General features: G+C 47.9%; 1 protein-coding gene across 1 annotated transcript in view; it reads left to right on the top strand.

The window, feature by feature from the left end:
• TTLL10 (tubulin tyrosine ligase like 10) overlaps positions 1-19,719 on the top strand; it is a 113,348-nt gene that overhangs the window by 84,260 nt on the left and 9,369 nt on the right. Inside the window, exon 8 of the mRNA XM_073585319.1 lies at positions 19,520-19,691. Within this exon, the coding sequence (XP_073441420.1) occupies positions 19,520-19,691 (172 nt within the window). The remainder of the gene's footprint in view (positions 1-19,519; positions 19,692-19,719) is intronic.

Raw genomic sequence — 19,719 nt, 5'->3', positions numbered from 1 at the left:
AAAAGAATTGACATGTTGCAAATACAGATGGAAATTTACTGATCATGTGCACAACAATTCAGGATTGTCATTGCATTACCTTGCATAAGTATTCCATCCATTGCGTTTTTGGACCATTTCCGCGTGTAAAAAAATGCAGCGAAAACGCATCAAAAACCAATCGTGTGCACATAGCCTTAGGGCTCATTCCCACTTGCAATTAAATCGGATGAATGCAATCCGATTAAAAATCGGACTGAATTCAGACGAATGTTATTCTAGCATTGAGTGTTCATCTGCATTTTTTTTTCCAGCTCGGATCGGATCACGATCAGACTGGAAAAAAATTGCAGCATGCTGCGATTGTAATCATAAATCGGATTGCATCCCGCAATAGAAGTCAATGGGTGCAAGAAAAAAATCACACAGCACTCAGACCATGCGAGTCCTGTCCGATTTTTACACACCGATCGCATTTGAAAAGCTGGCAGTTCATCTGCCACTTTACAGTAAAATCACACTGACATGTTAGAATAGAATAGATATATACACATAGGATAGATAAATATATAGATGTCAGTGACACACACGCATATATATGTATATACACTGCTCAAAAAATAAAGGGAACACCTAAACAACAGAATATAACTCCAAGTAAATCAAACTTCTGTGAAATCAAACTGTCCACTTAGGAAGCAACACTGACAATCAATTTCACATGCTATTGTGCAAATTGAATAGACAACAGATGAAAATTATTGGCAATTATCAAGACACACTCAATAAAGGAGTGGTTCTGCAGGTGGGGACCACAGACCACATCTCAGTACCAATGTTTTCTGGCTGATGTTTTGGTCACTTTTAAATGTTGATTGTGCTTTCACACTCGTGATAGCATGAGACGGACTCTACAACTCACACAAGTTGCTCAGGTAGTGCAGCTCATCCAGGATGGCACATCAATGCGAGCTGTGGCAAGAAGGTTTGCTGTGTCTGTCAGCGTAATCTCCATAGGCTGGAAGCGCTACCAGGAGACAGGTCAGTACACCAGGAGATGTGGAGGAGGCCATAGGAGGGCAACAACCCAGCAGCAAGATGGCTACCTCAGCCTTTGTGCAGTAGGAACAGGAGGAGCACTGCCAGAGCCCTGCAAAATGACCTCCAGCAGGCCACAAATGTGCATGTGTCTGCACAAATGGTTAGAAACCGACTCCATGAGGATTGTCTGAGGGCATGACGTCCACTGATGGGGGTTGTGCTCACAGCTTAACAACGTGCAGGATGCTTGGCATTTGCCACAGAACACCAGGATTGGCAAATTCGCCACTGGCGCCCTGTGCTCTTCACCGATGAAAGCAGGTTCACACTGAGCAAATGTGAGAGACGTCAGAGTCTGGAGACGCCGTGGAGAGCGATCTGCTGCCTGCAACATCCTTCAGCATGACTTGTTTGGCAGTGGGTCAGTAATGGTGTGGGGTGGCATTTCTTTGGAGGGCCGCATGTTGCTGGGCTGTGAGCACAACCCCCATCTGTGGACGTTGGGCACTCAGACCATCCTCATGGAGTTGGTTTCTAACTGCTTGTGCAGACACATGCATATTTGAGGCCTGCTGGAGGTAATTTTGCAAGGCTCTGGCAGTGCTCCTCCTGTTCCTACTTGCACAAAGGCTGAGGTAGCCGTCCTGCTGCTGGGTTGCTGCCCTCCTACAGCCCCCTCCACGTCTCCTGGTGTACTGGCCTGTCTCCTGGTAGCGCCTGCAGCCTCTGGACACTACGCTGACAGACATAGCAAACCTTCTTGCCACAGCTCGCATTGATGTGCCATACTGGATGAGCTGCAGTACCTGAGCCCCTTGTGTGGGTTGTAGAGTCCATCTCATGGTACCACGAGTGTGAAAGCACAACCAACACTCAAAAGTGACCAAAACATCAGCCAGAAAGCATTGGTACTGAGATGTGGTCTGTGGTCCCCACCTGCAGAACCACTCCTTTATTGAGGGTGTCTTGATAATTGCCAATAATTTCCATCTGTTGTCTATTCCATTTGCACAACAGCATGTGAAACTGATTGTCAATCAGTGTTGCTTCCTAAGTGGACAGTTTAATTTTGCAGAAGTTTGATTCACTTGGAGTTATATTCTGTTGTTTAAGTGTTCCCTTTATTTTTTTGAGCAGTGTATATTACATAGACAGAATAAAAGCCGGCAATTCACCTGAAGTGTACTGTAAAATCACAGCGTGACATGTTAGAATAGAATAGATATATAGATGTCAGTGACACACATACCGTATATATCATGAAAATTAGAGAGTTATTTCTGGCACCAATTATGGTATTCAGTGTGTTAACACAACCTACTCCTCATGAATCTCCTTACCAGATCTCTTCAGGGTGGTGCAGACACATAGAGTGAATTAAGTGGAATATCAAAAGAATTATGAAAAAGAATTGCATCACTCACCCGATCCTTATTCAACTCGTGAATTTATTGCATTACAGAGACAGCATAGTTACTTGAGGAGCTGCAGGTGTCAGGGGAATTCTTCATGTGAATTAGATGACCGGACGGACTACGTTCTTTTCTCGCCTTCCTGTCACATCTATGGGTCCATAATCCATAATTAAAGGACTTGGGTGTTTGTCTGTTTTTATACAATATGACTGGGGTTAGTAATGGGAGCGTCTTATTGATGCCTCTTCATTACTAACCTTGGGGCTTCATGTCACCTGGCAATACAAAGGTGACTTCAACCCCCCAGCTTCAGGGCAAGTGGGAAGGGCGAAGCTAAGTGCCAGAATTGGCGCATCTTAGAGATGCTCCTTTTCTGGGGTGGCTGAGAGCTGATGTTTTTAGCCTGGGGGGGCATATCCATGGCCCCTTCCTAGGCTATTAATATCAGCCCGCAGCTGTCTGCATAGCCTTTGCTGGTTATTAATTACAGGGGGACCGTATGTCATTTTTTTGGAGGGTCCTCCATTTTAATAGCCAGTAAAGGCTAAGTATACAGCTGTGAGCTGATGTTTATAGCCTGGGAAGGTCCATGGGTATTACCCCCTTCCCAGGCTATAAACATTGGCCCCCAGCCATCAGCTTTCCCTCTGCTGGTTAAGAAAATTAGATAGGGGCCCTCAACATTTTTTTCCGAAAAATAATCTTTTAATAATTAAATACATGTTCACTAAGATGCGCACACACTGTACTATATGTCACTGATATCTACAGTTTTGCTCAAAAGTTTACATACTCTGGCAGAATGTTTTATTTCTTGGCCTTTTTTCAGAAAATATGAATGATAACACCAAAACTTTTTCTCCACTCATGGTTATTAATTGGGAGAAGCCGTTTATTGTCAAACTACAGTGTTTTCTCTTTTTAAATCATAATGACAACTCAAAATATCCAAATGACCCTGATCAAAAGTTCACATACCCCATTTCTTAATACCGTATATTGCCCTCTCTAACATCAATAACAGCTTAAAGTCTTGTGGTAGTTGTGGATGAGGTTCTTTATTTTCTCAGATAGTAAAGATGCCCACTGTTTTTTGCAAAGAGCCTCAAGTTCCTGTAAATTCCTGGACTGTCTAGCATGAACTGTGCACTTGAGATCTCCTCAGAGTGGCTCAATGATATTGAAGTCAGGAGACTGAGATGGCCACTCCAGAACCTTCACTTTGTTCTGCTGTAGCCAATGACAGGCTGACAGTACGTTCCATGCGCAGCTTCCGGGCTGATGATTGTAAATTTGCCTCCAGTATTTGCTGATAATGTGTTGCATTCATCTTTCCTTCAACTTTGACCTAGTTTCTTGTGCTTTTATAGCTCACACATCCCCAAAACATCAGAGATCCACCTCTGTGCTTTACAGTAGGAATGGTGTTCCTTTCATCATAGGCCTTGTTGACCTCTCTCCAAATGTAATGTTTATGGTTGTGGCCAAAAAGTACAATTTTGGTCTCATCACTCCAAATTACCTTGTTCCAGAAGTTTTGAGGCTTGTCTCTGTACTGTTTTGCATATTGTAAGCGAGATACCATATATACTCGTGTATAAGCTGAGATTTTCAGACCATTTTTGGGGGCTGAAAGTCCCCCTCTCGGCTTATACACGAGTCATATACCTGGGGTCAGCAGGGGAGGGGGAGCGGGGGTGTCAGAGATCATACTTGCCTCCCCTGGCACGGTCTCTGCAGCCCCCCTGCGGTCTCCCTTCCTGCCTTCAGTGGTCACATGGTACCGCTCATTAAACTCATGAATATGCACATATTCATGAGTGTAATGAGCGGTACCACGTGACCGCTGAAGGCAGGAAGGGAGACCGTGGAGAAGCGGTGCTGCCGCTGCAGAGACTGCGCCAGGGGAGGTAAGTATAGCAATATTCACCTGTCCCCCGGTCCATCGCTGCTCACCGCTGTCTGCTGCATCCTCTGTCTGTGATGTTTAGGCAGCAGGGGGCGCGTTGACGTGGTTAGTGTGCGCCGTGCCCTCTGCTGCCTGAACGTCACTGACAGACTGTTAGGGACGGTGGAACGCACTAAATATTAAATAATAGAAAGTGCGTTCGCCGCCCAGGGTCCACTGTGCAGTAGGTGTTAAAACCGCTGCTAGACAATGGCAGACGCACCATATGGCGGTATAGCACACGCGGGTTATAACGTCACCCAATGTGCGCTGGGCGTACTCTGTTGATTCACAGAGTCGCTAAAGGCATGAACATAAATGCCGAGCCTGTTGACCTCACAGGACTCAGCGGAGTGCACGCACGGTATGTGGTCACAGGACTAAACCCAAGACTCAGGTCGAAGTCCATCTAGACCTACCATGCGTGCGGCGTTGCTACCGCGGATGCCAACTGCTGCTACAGTAGTGCAGCGACTGAGCCAGCCGCAATGCGACAGTGCCCAAGAGGGGCGCACTGTCGGACGCTAGTACTGTGGAGGATGTGCCGTGTGGCCAGTAACTTGCCACTGATTGGTGCTGACTCTACAACTAGATCCCTTTACGCACTCGTAATATCAGAGGGAGGGGAATCTTAATGAGTCATTTGCAGTCCATACATCCATCACCATTCACACAGTAGCAATTAGAGTCTATACTAGCACATGGCTGAGCGGCCATGCGGAACTTTTATAGCCGTGCGCTTCCGGGACCTTTCAGCTCTCTGAGATGGACCAATCAGATCACTAGAAGGACCTGAGCACGTGACTCCCGATCTCCAATGGGAGAGCTTCTCGTGAACATGCCCAGTAGCGTGACGAGAGGACTTAGCCTCTGGGGTGGCTTGCTGCAGGACAGCCTGCGCTGCTATTGCTGACCCAGAGGTGGCAGCAACAATCATTCCTACAGAGCTGGTCTGAGTAGAGCGTCTGGGACGCCGAGATTGCTGTGCAGGCTCCTGAGCGATCGGTGGAGAATGGGAGACTGCTGGATGCAAGGCTCTGGATTCCCGCTGTGCAGCTGCAGGAACCCGACACCTAACATTACCCCCCATCCTAGGGCCCCCCTCCCCTCTGAGCCTCGTTACGCTCAAGCGGTGCGATCAGGAGTGGGGCGTGGATGTTCTCCACTGGCTCCCAGGTCCGTGCTTCAGGACCATGACTCTTCCAGTCCACCAAATAAAATTTTTTGCCACGCACAATCCTGTGTCCCACAATGGCGTTGACCGCAAACTCATACGAGGACAGGTCTGATGTCCCGGCAGATGACTCGGAAAACCGAGCCATGTGAACAGGCTTGAGAAGGGACACGTGGAAGACGTCAGAGATGGCCAAGTGTGGTTGAAGAGCCAGACGGTAGACCACTGAGCTGATGCGCTTGAGGACTTTGAAGGGACCAATGTATCGCGGAGCGAACTTGGAGGACTCGGCCCGCAGCTTAATATTACGGGCAGAGAGCCACACCAAGTCGCCAGGGGCAAAAGTTGGAGCAGGACGCCGATGTGTGTCGGCGGACGCTCTCATTCTCTCTTTAGAGGCTCGAATAGCATCCTGAGTGCGATCCCAAATGTTGCGAGCCTCCACTGCCCAGTCTGCTACCCTGGAGTCAGTGGAAGACACTGGCATCGGGACGGGGACGCGTGGATGCTGACCGTAATTAAGAAGAAACGGCGTCTAACCAGTGGAATCAGCCACTGCATTATTCAGGGCAAATTCAGCCCACGGTAGTAAGGATGCCCAGTCATCCTGCCTGGTAGAGACAAAATGTTGCAGGTACGTGACCAGAGTTTGATTGGCTCTCTCAACCAACCCGTTCGTCTCGGGGTGATAGGCGAAGGACAAGTTTAGCTCAATATTGAGTAGGCTGCAGAGCTCCCTCCAAAACTGAGATGCAAATTGGGGACCTTGGTCACTGACTATTTTGTCTGGCATACCGTGCAAACGAAAAACATGCTTTATGAACAGTGCGGCGAGACCGAGAGCGGAAGGCAGCCGCGCGAGTGCACCAGATGCACCATTTTAGAAAAATGATCGGTAACCACCCAGATGACCGTGCTGCCTCCGGACTTGGGCAGGCCAACCACAAAGTTCATGCCGACCATCTCCCAGGGTCTGTCTGCCACCGGCAAGGGGTACAGCAACCCAGCCGGCCTTTGCCTAGAGGACCTGTTCCGAGCACAAGAGACACATGCTTGAATGTACTCTTTTGTGTCCCGAGCCATGTGCGGCCACCAATAAGACCTTGCCAGGAGTTCTGTGGTCCGCTTAATGCCAAAGTGATCACCCACCCTGGACACGTGTGCCCACACGAGGACCTCCGGCCGCAGGCGAGGAGGGACAAAGGTCTTGCCCGGTGGAACAGCCTCAAGAGCGACCAGAGCCGCGGTCCTCAGGCTCTCCGTGGGGTCGATTAGCCGAGGCTCAGCCTCCTCTTCCTCCGCTGAGACCACTGAGCAAGAGAGAGCATCCGCACGGACGTTCTTCTCTCCAGACAGATAGTGCAAGGTGAAGCGGAAGCGGGAGAAGAGCGACCACCTAGCTTGATGAGAGTTCAAGCGCTGAGCCATTTGCAAATAGACCAGGTTTTTATGGTCAGTGTACACCTGGAAGGGAAACCGGGCTCCCTCCAGGAGATGTCTCCTCTCAGAAAAGGCCAGTTTCATGGCCAGCAACTCCCTGTCCCCGATGGAGTAATTCCTCTCCGCCGGTGAGAAGGTCTTTGAGAAAAAGAAGCAGAGATGCTTCCGACCTTGAGCATCCTTCTGGAAAAGGATTGCTCCTGCACCGACGGATGATGCATCCACCTTTAGGATAAAGGGTTTATCCACATTGGGACAGTGGAGGATAGGAGCGCCAGCAAAATGGGACTTCAGAGAAGAAAAAGGCGTGGAGACCTGCTCTGACCAAACCTTAGGATTGGCTCCTGTCTTGGTGAGAGCGACCAAAGGAGCGACCAGTGTGGAGAAATGGGGAATGAACTGACGATAATAATTAACGAACCTCAAAAAGCGCTGCACCGCTTTCAAAGAATGGGGCTCCTGCCAGTCCATTACTGCTTGCAATTTGGCAGGATCCATAGCCAGCCCCCTGGGCCGAGATGATGTAGCCCAGGAATGACAAGGACTCCTGCTCAAACTGGCATTTCTCCAGCTTGGCGAAGAGAGAATTCGCCCGCAAACGGTCGAAGACCTTGCAGACGTCTCTCCGGTGAGAGGTCAAATCTAGAGAAAAGATGAGAATGTCATGCAGATAGACCACCACCGAGGTGGAAAGTATATCACGAAATACGGCATTTACGAAGTCCTGGAAGACAGCGGGCACATTACAGAGGCCGAAGGGCATGACCAAATACTCGTAGTGGCCATCCCTGGTATTAAAGGCTGTCTTCCACTCCTCTCCTTCGCGTATGCGGATCAGGTTGTACGCCCCCCGTAGATCCAATTTCGTAAAGATCCGGGCCCCTCGCAACCTGTCAAACAGCTCAGAGATCAAAGGAAGAGGGTATTTGTTTTTTACAGTAATGGCGTTGAGACCTCTGTAGTCAATGCAGGGGCGCAACTCTCCAGTCTTCTTCTGCACGAAGAAAAACTCTGCACCAGCCGGTGACACCGATTTTCTGATAAAACCTCCTGCCAGGTTCTCCCGGATATATTGTGACATAGCCTCCGTCTCGGGGAGACATAGAGTATATACACGGCCTCTAGGAGGTTCCGCGCCTGGCAATAGGTCTATCGGGCAATCGCATGGATGGTGCGGCAGAAGCGTCTCCACAGACTTTTTGGAGAAAACGTCCGCGTACTGCCGGTAGTGTGTAGGAAGCGTGGAAAGGTCCACGGGCACTTCTGTGGAGGCTACTTGGACATTGCCCCTCATACACCTCCCCTCACAGTTCTTGCTCCAACCCAGTATATTCCCCGAAGACCAATCAATATGAGGGGAATGGTAACGGAGCCAGGGAACTCCGAGAAGCACCTGGTCAATGCCATCTGGCAAAATGAACAGGGACATGGTCTCGTGGTGAGATGGTGAGATAGAGAGAGACCAAGAGGTGCTGTCTGGTGGGTGACCTGAGATGGTAAAGGCACACCATTAACCGCCCTGATAGTCTTGGGATGGGGCAGTAGCACCAGCAGAATAGTGTGCTTTTGGGCGAAGGACGAAGACATGAAATTTCCTTCTGCCCCGGAGTCCACCGTGACCTCTACCTCCCAGGTGGAAGCACCGCTATCTAACGTCCCTCGGAATACCGGTTTGGGAGAAAAGGGTTTCATATCAGATAGACCCCCTCCTACGACCACGGGGCGTGGTCGTTTTTTTGACCGCTGTGGACACGTGTTAGCCGAGTGACCAAACTGCCGGCACTGATAACAGCGTGCGGAGCTTCGCACTGGACATGGCTTAGAGCCGGTGCGAGACACCTCCGTGGGTTCAAGAGGTACAGAAAAGGCAGAAGCCAACCTAACCCTCTGTCTGGATTGAGCTCGCTCCAACCCGCGCTCAATATAACGGAGATCAATGCGGGTGGAGATAGTAATCAGCTCCTTCAGAGTTACAGGAACCTCCCTGGTAGCTAAAGCATCTTTGACATGCTCCGCCAAACCCCTCCAGAACACAGGGATGAGCGCCTTATCGGGCCACTCCAACTCGGAAGCCAGTGTCCGAAAACGAACGGCATAGTGGCTGACCGAGAGGGAGCCCTGTGTTAAAGCTAATAGCTGGAGAGAGGTGTTGTGAGTGACCCGTGGTCCCAAAAAGACCTGTTTTAGAGAGGTGAGGAACTGAGCAGCACTCAGAACCACAGGGTCACCACGCTCCCACAGTGGCGTGGCCCATTCTAACGCCCTGCCCGACAAGAGGGAGACGATAAACCCCACCTTAGCCGGCTTTGTAGGGAATCGCACGGCCAGTAACTCAAGTTGGATAAAGCACTGGCTCACGAAACCCCTGCAGGCGGCGCTGTCGCCAGAAAATTTATCGGGCAACGGGAGGCAGGACATTGTCGACACTGGCGTGGGTGTAGGCACACGGGAGACTGCCTCTGCGACTGCCTGGGCAGCGGCCACTGTAGCATTCGCAGCTGAGGTGGAGCTCTCAATAGCCGCCAACCTGCTCTCCAGCTGCCGAATGTACTGCCGTAGCTGCTGCAGGTCCGCCATTACTAGCCAGACCCTGGCGCTAGTATAATGTTAGGGACGTCGGAACGCTCTAAATATTAAATAATAGAAAGTGGTCCACCGTGCAGTAGGTGTTAAAACCGCTGCTAGACAATGGCAGACGCGCTATATGGCGGTATAGCACACGTGGGTTATAACGTCACCCGATGTGCGCTGGGTCTGTCTGGGTCCCAAACACTCACTCCACTTTTATGCACACTGATTACAAGCAAACAGGTCACAGGTCTTGAGGATATTACCTTTAGTAGCCATTAAAATCCATTTGTGTCAACTTTCTGTCAATTTGTGATCAGGGTCATTTGGATGTTTTGGGTTGTCATGATTTAGAAAGAGAAAACACAGTAGTTTGACAATAAATAGCTTCACCCAACCACTAGCAAGATAAAGTTTTGGTGTTATTATTATTTTTATTTATTATTATATCGCCATTTATTCCATGGCGCTTTACATGTGAGGAGGGGTATACATAATAAATACAAGTACAGTAAGCTTAAACAATACAAGTCACAACTGGTACAGGAGGAGAGAGAACCCTGCCCACGAGGGCTGACAATCTACAAGGGATGAGTGAGGATACAGTAGGTGAGGGTAGAGCTGGTTGTGCAGCGGTTTGTTGGATCTGTGGTTACTGCAGGTTGTAAGCTTGTCGGAAGAGGTAGGTCTTCAGGTTCTTTTTGAAGGTTTCCATGGTAGGCGAGAGTCTGATATGTTGTGGTAGAGAGTTGCAGAGTAGGGTGGATGCATGGAAGATATCCTGTATGCCATTGTGGGAAGAGGAGATAAGAGGGGACTAGAGAAGGAGATCTTGGGAGGATCGGAGGTTGCGTGCATTTAAATACCGGGAGACGAGGTCACAGATGTACGGAAGACACCGGTTGTGGATGACTTTTTGGGTCGCCCTCGCACACCCAGGGCAGTGGGATACTTGGTACCGGGCCGGTGTCAAGGCGGGAATGTGTCACAGCAGCGGTGACCCGGTCCGTGGCCCTGGGCGCCCAATATCAATGGCGGTGATGTTAATGGTGTTAAAGTTTATTAGAATAGTTCGTGACGCCACCCGTGGTGTTTGGCAAGTAAGATGGTAAGCCAACGCTGCATACAGATCTGCTGGGACTGATGGTTTGGTGCAGCAGAGTTGGTATAGCTCCCCACAGGTGGAGCTGTAGTCCCAGGGCAGTGTAGGAGCAATGGATGAGGAGAGGCTTTACTCACTGTTTGCAGTTCACTCAACTGCCTGCCTTCGTACCGTGTTCTCCAGGTCAGGGCTCCAGCCAACCTCCAGGCAGGATAGGATTCTCCCTTCCACACTCCGCCAACATGTACCTTACTGAACGACTCCTCCAATGCGCCTTTAGATGCGAAGCAATCCAGTACTTAGTTACCCTGGAATGCCTCTCTCTAGGTGTTCCTAGTCTTTACTTGTATGACATACAGCTGTAGCCTGCTTCGGGGACTCCTCACTGCGTTCCGGCTCTCTATTCAGTTGCTGTTGTGTCCCAAGTCTATGATGGGAGCAAGGCGTTAGCGGCTCACTAATCCTCCGGTGTCTGTTGCCAGACATAAAGATCCAAACAACCTCGGGGACCGGGCCCCGGCCTTTGCGCTCTCTGGACTGGAAGGGTTCTCTATCATTCTTCAACCAGCTTCCCACCGTCCTTCTATTCGCCTTCGTTCCGATCTGTTCTCTCTCTCTTATGGAATCTGTAGTCTCCAGTCTACGTCTCTTTCTCCTTCTCTTCCTTCCCTAGGGAGCTCGTTCCACTAAGACCAGTCCTCAGCCTCTCCTGACTGACTGCCTTCCTCCGCCTTGAGCTCCTCTCAGGCTGACCTTCTGACAGCCTGCTCTCTCTCTCTCTCAGACCCTTGTCTGACTTGAAATCCTACACCTTCCCTCTCTTTTATAGCTATCTCCACCCGCCTCCCCAGCACATCTCGTGTTACGAAGCCAGGGACCACAAAAGGCACCCTATGACCTTTCCAGCATAAAGCATGGATGGGTCCCTTGTTGTGAGTTCATTTTCCCCTTCATCACTGAGGTCTGGTGAACTCCCTATTCTGGTAAAGGAAGGTAATGAGCCTGATTATCAGGCACCTGAGCCTAATGAGGATGACTGGCTGAGTGGAGTCACTGACTGGATATAAGGCTGCCGACGCCCTTCTGCCCTGCGGGTGATTTCTCTGTGGGCTTCTAGGACACCAGTCTGATTCCTGCCTCCCTAAAGCTAAGTTTTCTGCTTTGCCTGTTTGCATTTATGTTTTGTTTTTGTTTTCCTTGCTTTTCTGGATTCTGCCATTCCCTGCTGGGATGAGCTGAATCTCCTTTTGCCGGTTGCTCTGTCTTCAGAATATTCCTGAGTACTGACATAGCTTTTTTTGAAGCCTAGCGTCTTCAGGGCCTTTTTCACTGTCAGTCTGTTGGCTCTTATTTTCATAGGGTTTTTCACGGTTTGCAGACAGCAGCCTTCCTGTCCTTTCCTATCTAGGTAGTTTGGGCCCCGTCTTTGCTCAGTCTATCTTTCTGTCTGTTAGTGTTTTCATCTTGCTTCACTGTCATTATATGTTGGGGGCTGCCTTTTGCTTTGGGGTCTGCTCTGGGGCAGTTTAGATTTCCCCTTTCTTTCTTTAGGCCTATTTAATTCTCCGGCTGTGATCGAGGGGTCTAGGGCATCGTAGGAACCCCCCACGGCTACTGTTAGTTGTTGTGATAGGATCAGGGGTCTGCAATCCGATAGCTGCCAACCTCTCTGGTTTTCTGGACTTAGCTAGCATTTCTGTTTTTGCCTCCTACGGTGACTCAATCATAACAATCCCTGCTGAACTATCCTGTGTGTGGGGTGCAGGTGTTGGAATGCGGAAAGAAGTTCCCAGCCTACCTGGATGGTGGGGCACTACACCTTAGGAGAAGGTACAGTACCTCTGTGGTGACTGTAGCCTCGGGGGCGCCACATTTGTATGTCATGGTTAGGGTTTTGAACTGGAGTCTTTGGGTAATGGGGAGCCAGTGCAGGGATTGACAGAGGGGAGAGGCTGGGGAATATCGGGGGGGACAGGTGGATTAGTCAGGCAGCAGAGTTTAGAATAGATTGGAGTTGTGCGAGAGTGTTAGAGGGGAGGCCACAGAGCAAGAGGTTGCAGTAGTCAAGGCGGGAGATGATGAGGGCATGGACTAGGGTTTTTGAAGATTCTTGGTTGAGGAATGTACGAATCCGTGAAATATTTCTGAGCTGAAGTCGGCAGGAAGTGGAAAGGGCTTGTATACAGTATGTGGTTTGAAAGAGAGATCAGTGTCAAGGATAACCCCAAGGCAGCGAACTTGTGGGACTGGGGAAAGTGGGCAGCCGTTTACTTTAATGTATAGGTCCGTTGGGGGGGGTCGCGTGAGATGGGGGGAAGATGATGAATTCTGTTTTGTCCATATTAAGTTTTAGAAATCTAACGGAGAAGAAGGATGAAGTAACGGACAAACATTGAGGGAATCTGATTAGTAGGGAGGTGATATCTGGTCCAGAGAGGTAGATCTGTGTGTCATCAGCATAGAGGTGATACTGAAAGCTGTGAGATTCTATAAGCTGCACGGTGGCTCAGTGGTTAGCGCTGCAGCCTTGCAGCGCTGGGGTCCTGGGTTCGAATCCCACCAAGGACAACATCTGCAAGGAGTTTGTATGTTCTCCCAGTGTTTGCGTGGGTTTCCTCCGGGTACTCCGGTTTCCTCCCACACTCCAAAGACATACTGATAGGGAATTTAGATTGTGAGCCCCATCGGGGACAGTGATGAAAAATGTGTGCAAAATGTAAAGCGCTGCGGAATATGTTAGCGCTATATAAAAATAAAGATTATTATTATTATGAGCTGTCCGAGGCTGAAGGGGTAAATGGAGAAGAGCAGGGACTAAACATTGCGGGACTCCGACAAATAGGGAGTGTGTGAGTGGGAGATGCTGGATGTCCGGTCTGTTAGGTATGATGTGATCCAAGATAGGGCCAAGTCTGTGATACCAAGAAATGAGAGGGTCTGTAGTAATAGGGAATGGTCTACTGTGTCAAAGGCAGAGGACAGGTCCAGGAGGAGGAGGACAGAGTAGTGTTGCTTAGCCTTGGCAGTTAATAGGTCATTGGTGACCTTAGTTAGGGCAGTTTCAGTGGAGTGGTGTGGCCGGAAGACAGATTGTAAGCGGTCTAAGAGGGAGCAATGATAACAATGTGTTATCATTCATATTCTCTGCAAAAATTCTGCAGGGGTATGTAAACTTTTGAGTACAACTCTATGTATCAATCTATTCCAGGTGTATATACTGTATGTGATCCATCTATTCTATCCTGTCGGCTCCTCTTGTAATTTTACAGTATGCGGCTGCTGACTTACCGTTTTTTCTTCTATCTATCTACTGTATATACTCGTGTATAAGCCAAGATTTTCAGCACTTTTTTGTGTTGAAAACACCCCTCTTGGCTTATACATGAGTCATTGCCGGCGGGGGGAGGGGGGTTGGGGGAGCAGAAGACATCATACTCGCTCTCCTGGCGTAATCCTGCATATCAGTCCCTGCATCTCGGGCACCGGCATCTCTCTTCCTGTCTTCCTTCCAGTGCTGAGGGATCACGTGGTACCGCTCATTAAAGTAATGAATATGCATGCGTCTCCTCTCCCATTAGCGTGGAGCGCATATTCATTACTTTAATGAGTGGTACCACGTGACCGCTCAGCACTGGAAGGAAGATGAAGAGAGATGCCGGCGCCCACCCTGGATGGAGATGCAGGGACTGAGATGTAGCAACGCCAGGAGGGTGAGTAGGACTGGGAGAGGGTGAGCCATGCAATATTCATTTGTCCCTGTTCCACTGCCGCGCTGTGTCTTCTGGGTCCTCTGGCTGTGATGTTCAGATCAGAGGGTGTGATGATGTGTTTAGTGCACGCCCTCTGCCTGAACAGTCACTGCAGAGAGATGGTAGACACAGCATCGTGCTGTGGTGAAACGGGGACAGGTAAATATCGCAAGTGTCGGGGGCCAGAGGCAGCGGCGACACCGGCACCTGGCCCCCATAGCGTGTCGGTGTCCCCACCTGCTCAGGACACCAGCACCTGGCCCCCAGCAATGAGAGATAAGTATGCAATTTTTTTTAAATTGCAGCAGCATTATATGGGGCTTATTTTAATATGGAGCATTTTATGGGGCCATCATTAACCTTTATGCATCATTATATGGGGCATATTTTAGTATGGAACATCTTATGGGGCCATCATTAACCTTTGTGCAGCATTATATGGGGCATATTTTTCTATGGAGCATCTTATGGGGGCATCATCAACCTTTGTGCAGGATTATTTGGGGCATATTTTTGTATGGAGCATCTTATGGGGCCCATCATGAACTTTATGGATGATCTTATGGAGTTCATCATGGATTTATGGAGCATTATATGGGGTGTATTTTGTATGGAGCATTTTATGGGGCCATCATGAACTGTATGGAGCATTATATGGGGCTCCTGATTCAATATGGATATTCAGAAACATTTAACCTACTGATGTCTCAAATAATTTTAATTTTATTGGTATCTATTTTTATTTTTGAAATGTACCAGTAGCTGCTGCTTTTCCCACCCTAGGCTTATAATAGAGTCAATAAGTTTTCCCAGTTGTTCGTGGCAAAATTACGGGCCTCGGCTTATACTCAGGTCGGAAGACAAAAAACTGACTGGCACATCCAGACTAGTGTGAATAGATGCATACCAGGAGGAGCTACCTCCATATACAATATAGAAAATAAGGTTGCACTCTATCATCCTAAAGCATGTCAATGTGGAATATATGAAATTTGAATAGCAATACGGCTATGGAGTATTAGGAAAAAATATGAGATGCTTAGCATATAACTTGGCCAAATTATATCTGCCCATCAACCATCGTCAAGGTGGCCTCAAAGTCTGATGGGTACCTACACTGTGTGAAGACCTCTCTAAGGCTGATGTCTGAATTCCTGGGTGAATATGGACAGCTCTGTCAGCAATGCCTGCATTTATGGGTAAGTAGGGACCTGCTGTAATTAAAATCACCACCTTATTATTATTATTGTCCTACCACCTTTTTCACCAGCATTTTATGTATTTTTGCATGTAATATTATGGATCAGTATAACAGATTTGGATATATGAGATTTATTATTTAATTATCTCATTGTTGCCTTAGCACCTTATATATTTTTGTATTTAATATTTTTTTCTTCATGTGCTCTTTTATGCGTCATACCTGATGTGTATATTTTCTTACCAGCTACCTATTTTTTCACCCAGTGTGTGTGTTTTTTGCTATTCCATTTCTGTATGGTTTGCCATTTCTGTATGGTTTGCCGTTTCTGTTTTATCTTGTATTATGTCTCTCATTAAATAAAATACATTTTTAACCTTTTTTTGGAGGACCTTTCTCTTTATGGTGTTTGTACTTGGACCTTATGATATTGGTATATTTATTTTGAATATACATGTCAAAATGACTGTATAATCATATTTGAATGTTTATAGAGGTTGTCCACTACTATTTCATCAATGACTGATCGGTCAGGGTCCAACACCTTGCACCCCCGCCGATCAGCTGTTATCAGCGTTGGAAGAAATCACTTGCAGAGCTGGCCGTCTTCTGTGGTCACCACAGGGTACTGCTCATCGGCTTCCCATTGAAATGAATAGGAGGCGGATATATAGTACCAAGCCCGGCCACTGCCAGAAGATGGAGCAGCTTGGCATGCGAGTACTTCCTCCCAGTTGCCGCTGCCACAGACACCGATAACAGCTGATCAGCGAGGGGTGTCAAATGTCGAACTCTGACCAATTAGATATTGGTGACCATCCTAAGGATAGGTTATCAATCAAGTAGTGGACAACCTCTTTAAACTGAATCTTCACCCATCAATCATGATTGACTGCTCATCAATGTCTGTCCTTCCTTCTGATGAATCTGTGTGTGTTTATGTACCAGTCCTGTGTGCATGTGGGGAGCATCAGATCGTGTGGGTGGCTGTCTATGGTGGGCATCAAACTGTGTAAGGGGATTGTGTACTGTGGGAGTATTATACGGTCTATGGGGCTATGTGGGTGGGGTCTAATTGGGGCATCACTCTGTAGGGGATATATTGTGGGGCATCATACTGTGTGTGGGACTGACGGGAATAATGCTGTGTGTAGGGGAGAATGTACTGTATGGATATCATAACGTATGGGGGGCATTGTAAGGTGCCATGAAATGGGTACCATACTGTGTGGAACCCTAATATGCTTCACTAGGAAGCCATTTCTTTGTGGATTCATATAACAGACTGGACGAGGTTAGACTACTGACTTAGCATAAAATTAAAATTATGGCGGTTTGCTACGAGTGCTGCAGTATGTGTCCCTCTTCCTCAATCTTCAAAGTTAGGAGGTTTCCTCTTATATTGTTACGTACAGTGCATAGCTTATTAAATGCTTCTTTACTTTGCTCCTTTTTGGATAAACGCCTAATAAATGTAGAAAAGAAAGGAATGTAAGACACAAAAGACTCCTAAAGATGAAACATCAATATTCACATAATTTGTAGGTCTGAAAGAAAAATTTACATTTGTAGGTTAAAAAACAGCAATGAAACCATAGATATGTATAGAAGGATCTACCGTGAAATTCATGGCCATCTTCAGTTCGCGCTGTTCTTTTTATCAATTTCATAAATAAGACTGAAAAGGTCACTAAAAATTCCAATAGCTGCTTTCAAACATTTCTTCTGCCTTCATTAAGGGATTAATAAAAAGACTATTTTGTCCTTGTTCTTTGCTATGGGAATAAAATGGCAGAAATGGCCTGACATCTAAGAACAATACTCTAAGCAATATAATGGACCCATACAAATAAATGTCATATAAAACCTCAGCAAATAATAGCAGCAATAGTAGCACAATAACCAGAGCTGTCTGCTCCCAGGACTAAAGCTGGAGTCACACATAGCAACTCACCAGCGATCCCGACAATGATATCAACGTGTCAGGATCGCTGGTGACCTGTCACACAGACAGCTTCACCAGCGATCAGCACCAGTGATGCCGAGCGCCCGGCGTCGCTGTGTTCGTTAGTTACCAGCGCGCTGATGTAGGGAGCTGGTAACTAACGTACACATCGGGTATCTAAGGGACGCACGTCCCTTGGATACCCAATGTGTACGTTAGTTACCAGCAGATCGCTGGTCTCCCGCCTGTCACACGCAGCGATGCGTGCTGGCCAGCGGGAGACCAGCGACAAAAGAAATGTCCAGCGGTTTCCTACAGCGATCAGCGATACCGGCAGGGGAGCCGGTCGCTGATCTCTGTCACACACAGCGATCTCGCTGGTGAGATCGCTGTTGTGTCGCAAAACTTGTGACTCAGCAGCGAGATCGCTATGTGTGATGGGGCCCTTAGGTACAGGGAAGGAGCCCCTGGTCCTGAGTCATCTGACAGCTGAGTCGTGACAAGTTGTTCCTGGTTTCTATGTTCAGCCCAGTCTATCCTCTTCATCTGAGGCCCTAGTGAAGATCCAGTAGACACTTATGTAGTCACAACCCCACAAGGTAAGCCCGGCCCATGGCGCAGTGGGTGCATTATAGGAAAGCCTGCATGGTCATGCCTTAGATCATGTGAGCCTTCTCTTCCTCATGCATCTACAACGTGGAAATGGTAGAAGCCTTTTTAGGTGATTCGATCAGCACTTAAAGGTCCCCGAACCCGCATCTTTTTGACATGTATGGCATATTCTGTGGATATGCCATAATGTACCAGATGGGAATAACTCTTTACATCGACCACTACTTGGACAACCGCTTTTTAAATTAAACAGGGCCTCATTGAATATAAGAACAGACTATATTCACCTCCCAGACCCAGATCAGACACATCAGCCTGGAACACAGGTGAAAACTTTTGTTCCTTTAGTCTTGATTTAGACATGGCACTGCTCCCTGCCCAGTTCTTCTCACACAATACCCTTTTCATTAAAAACAACCAGGGTGAATCTGGACTTTATTGTAGTCCTGCCATCATCTATTACTCCATGGTTGTTACAGAGCCTTAGCTCCTACCTTGCCTTATCTCCTGAATTAGCCCTCCGTCTGTTCCCTTCCCCCACCCAGGGAAGAGGGGAGTTGGCGTGCATGCGAGGAACAGGAGGTTGAGACAGAAGTATAGTCAGACGGTCGGGGCAGACAACACGGGTTCAAAATAGAAAGCCGGAGTCAGCGATGGAGAAGTCAAACTGAGTGGATACACATGCTGGGTCGAGAGCGGGAGACAGAATATGGAGATATGCATGTGCTAGCAGGTTAGGAACCAACGCACACTCGAGAGCTAGTGGGAGAAGCTGCCTAATATTGACCCTGCTAGCATGGGATAGTCCAGAGAACCTAATCTCTGAAGGACACAGCAGGGTTAAATTCCTGCAGAAACCAGCCATGCCCCTAAAGCCAAATAGAAACAACATGCAGATGCAATAGTGCTGAGGAGTGCTACAAGAGGCATACTCAGCTAGCTGGCCTGACATTAGGAGAATCCGTGCGGTGACCACAGTGAGTAGAGCGGCTCTGAGGAGAAATGCGAGTTACTGCTGTGACAGCAGCTATAACATCTCATGGTCATGGTATATCGCAGACAATCAGGAGGGATTATCATAGCTTTTGTAAAAGCAAAAGATGGTAATTCAGCAACCACTTTGGGGTGAATATGAACATTGAGAGGACATCACTACTCAGTTTTGTCATAGAGACACCAAGACTAATCCAAAAATTGCAGATAAATTGACAACTAGTTGAGAATTCCCTTATACACGTTCACTGAAAATATGTTCTTATTGCATTATTAAACCATTTTATCGCACATCAATATAGCTAATAAAGTTGTCTATATTATCACACCATGACTGCTTTGTGCGCTGCAGGTATATACCAAACCCTTTGCTCCTCGAAGGGAAGAAGTTCGACATTCGCTCCTACCTGCTGATTGCTTCTACTGTGCCCTACTTTGTATTCTTCCGCCATGGTTATGTTCGTCTTACCTGCAACCCTTATGATCCGGAGTCTGATGACCTCACAGGTCACCTAACCAATCAGGTACGTGGCATTTTCTAAATATTGCTTA

This window comes from Dendrobates tinctorius, unplaced genomic scaffold (assembly GCF_039654945.1).
Source record: "Dendrobates tinctorius isolate UK_male_01 unplaced genomic scaffold, ASM3965494v1 ptg000086l, whole genome shotgun sequence".
NCBI lineage: Eukaryota > Metazoa > Chordata > Amphibia > Anura > Dendrobatidae > Dendrobates > Dendrobates tinctorius.
This window is presented reverse-complemented; position numbering and strand designations above follow the sequence as displayed.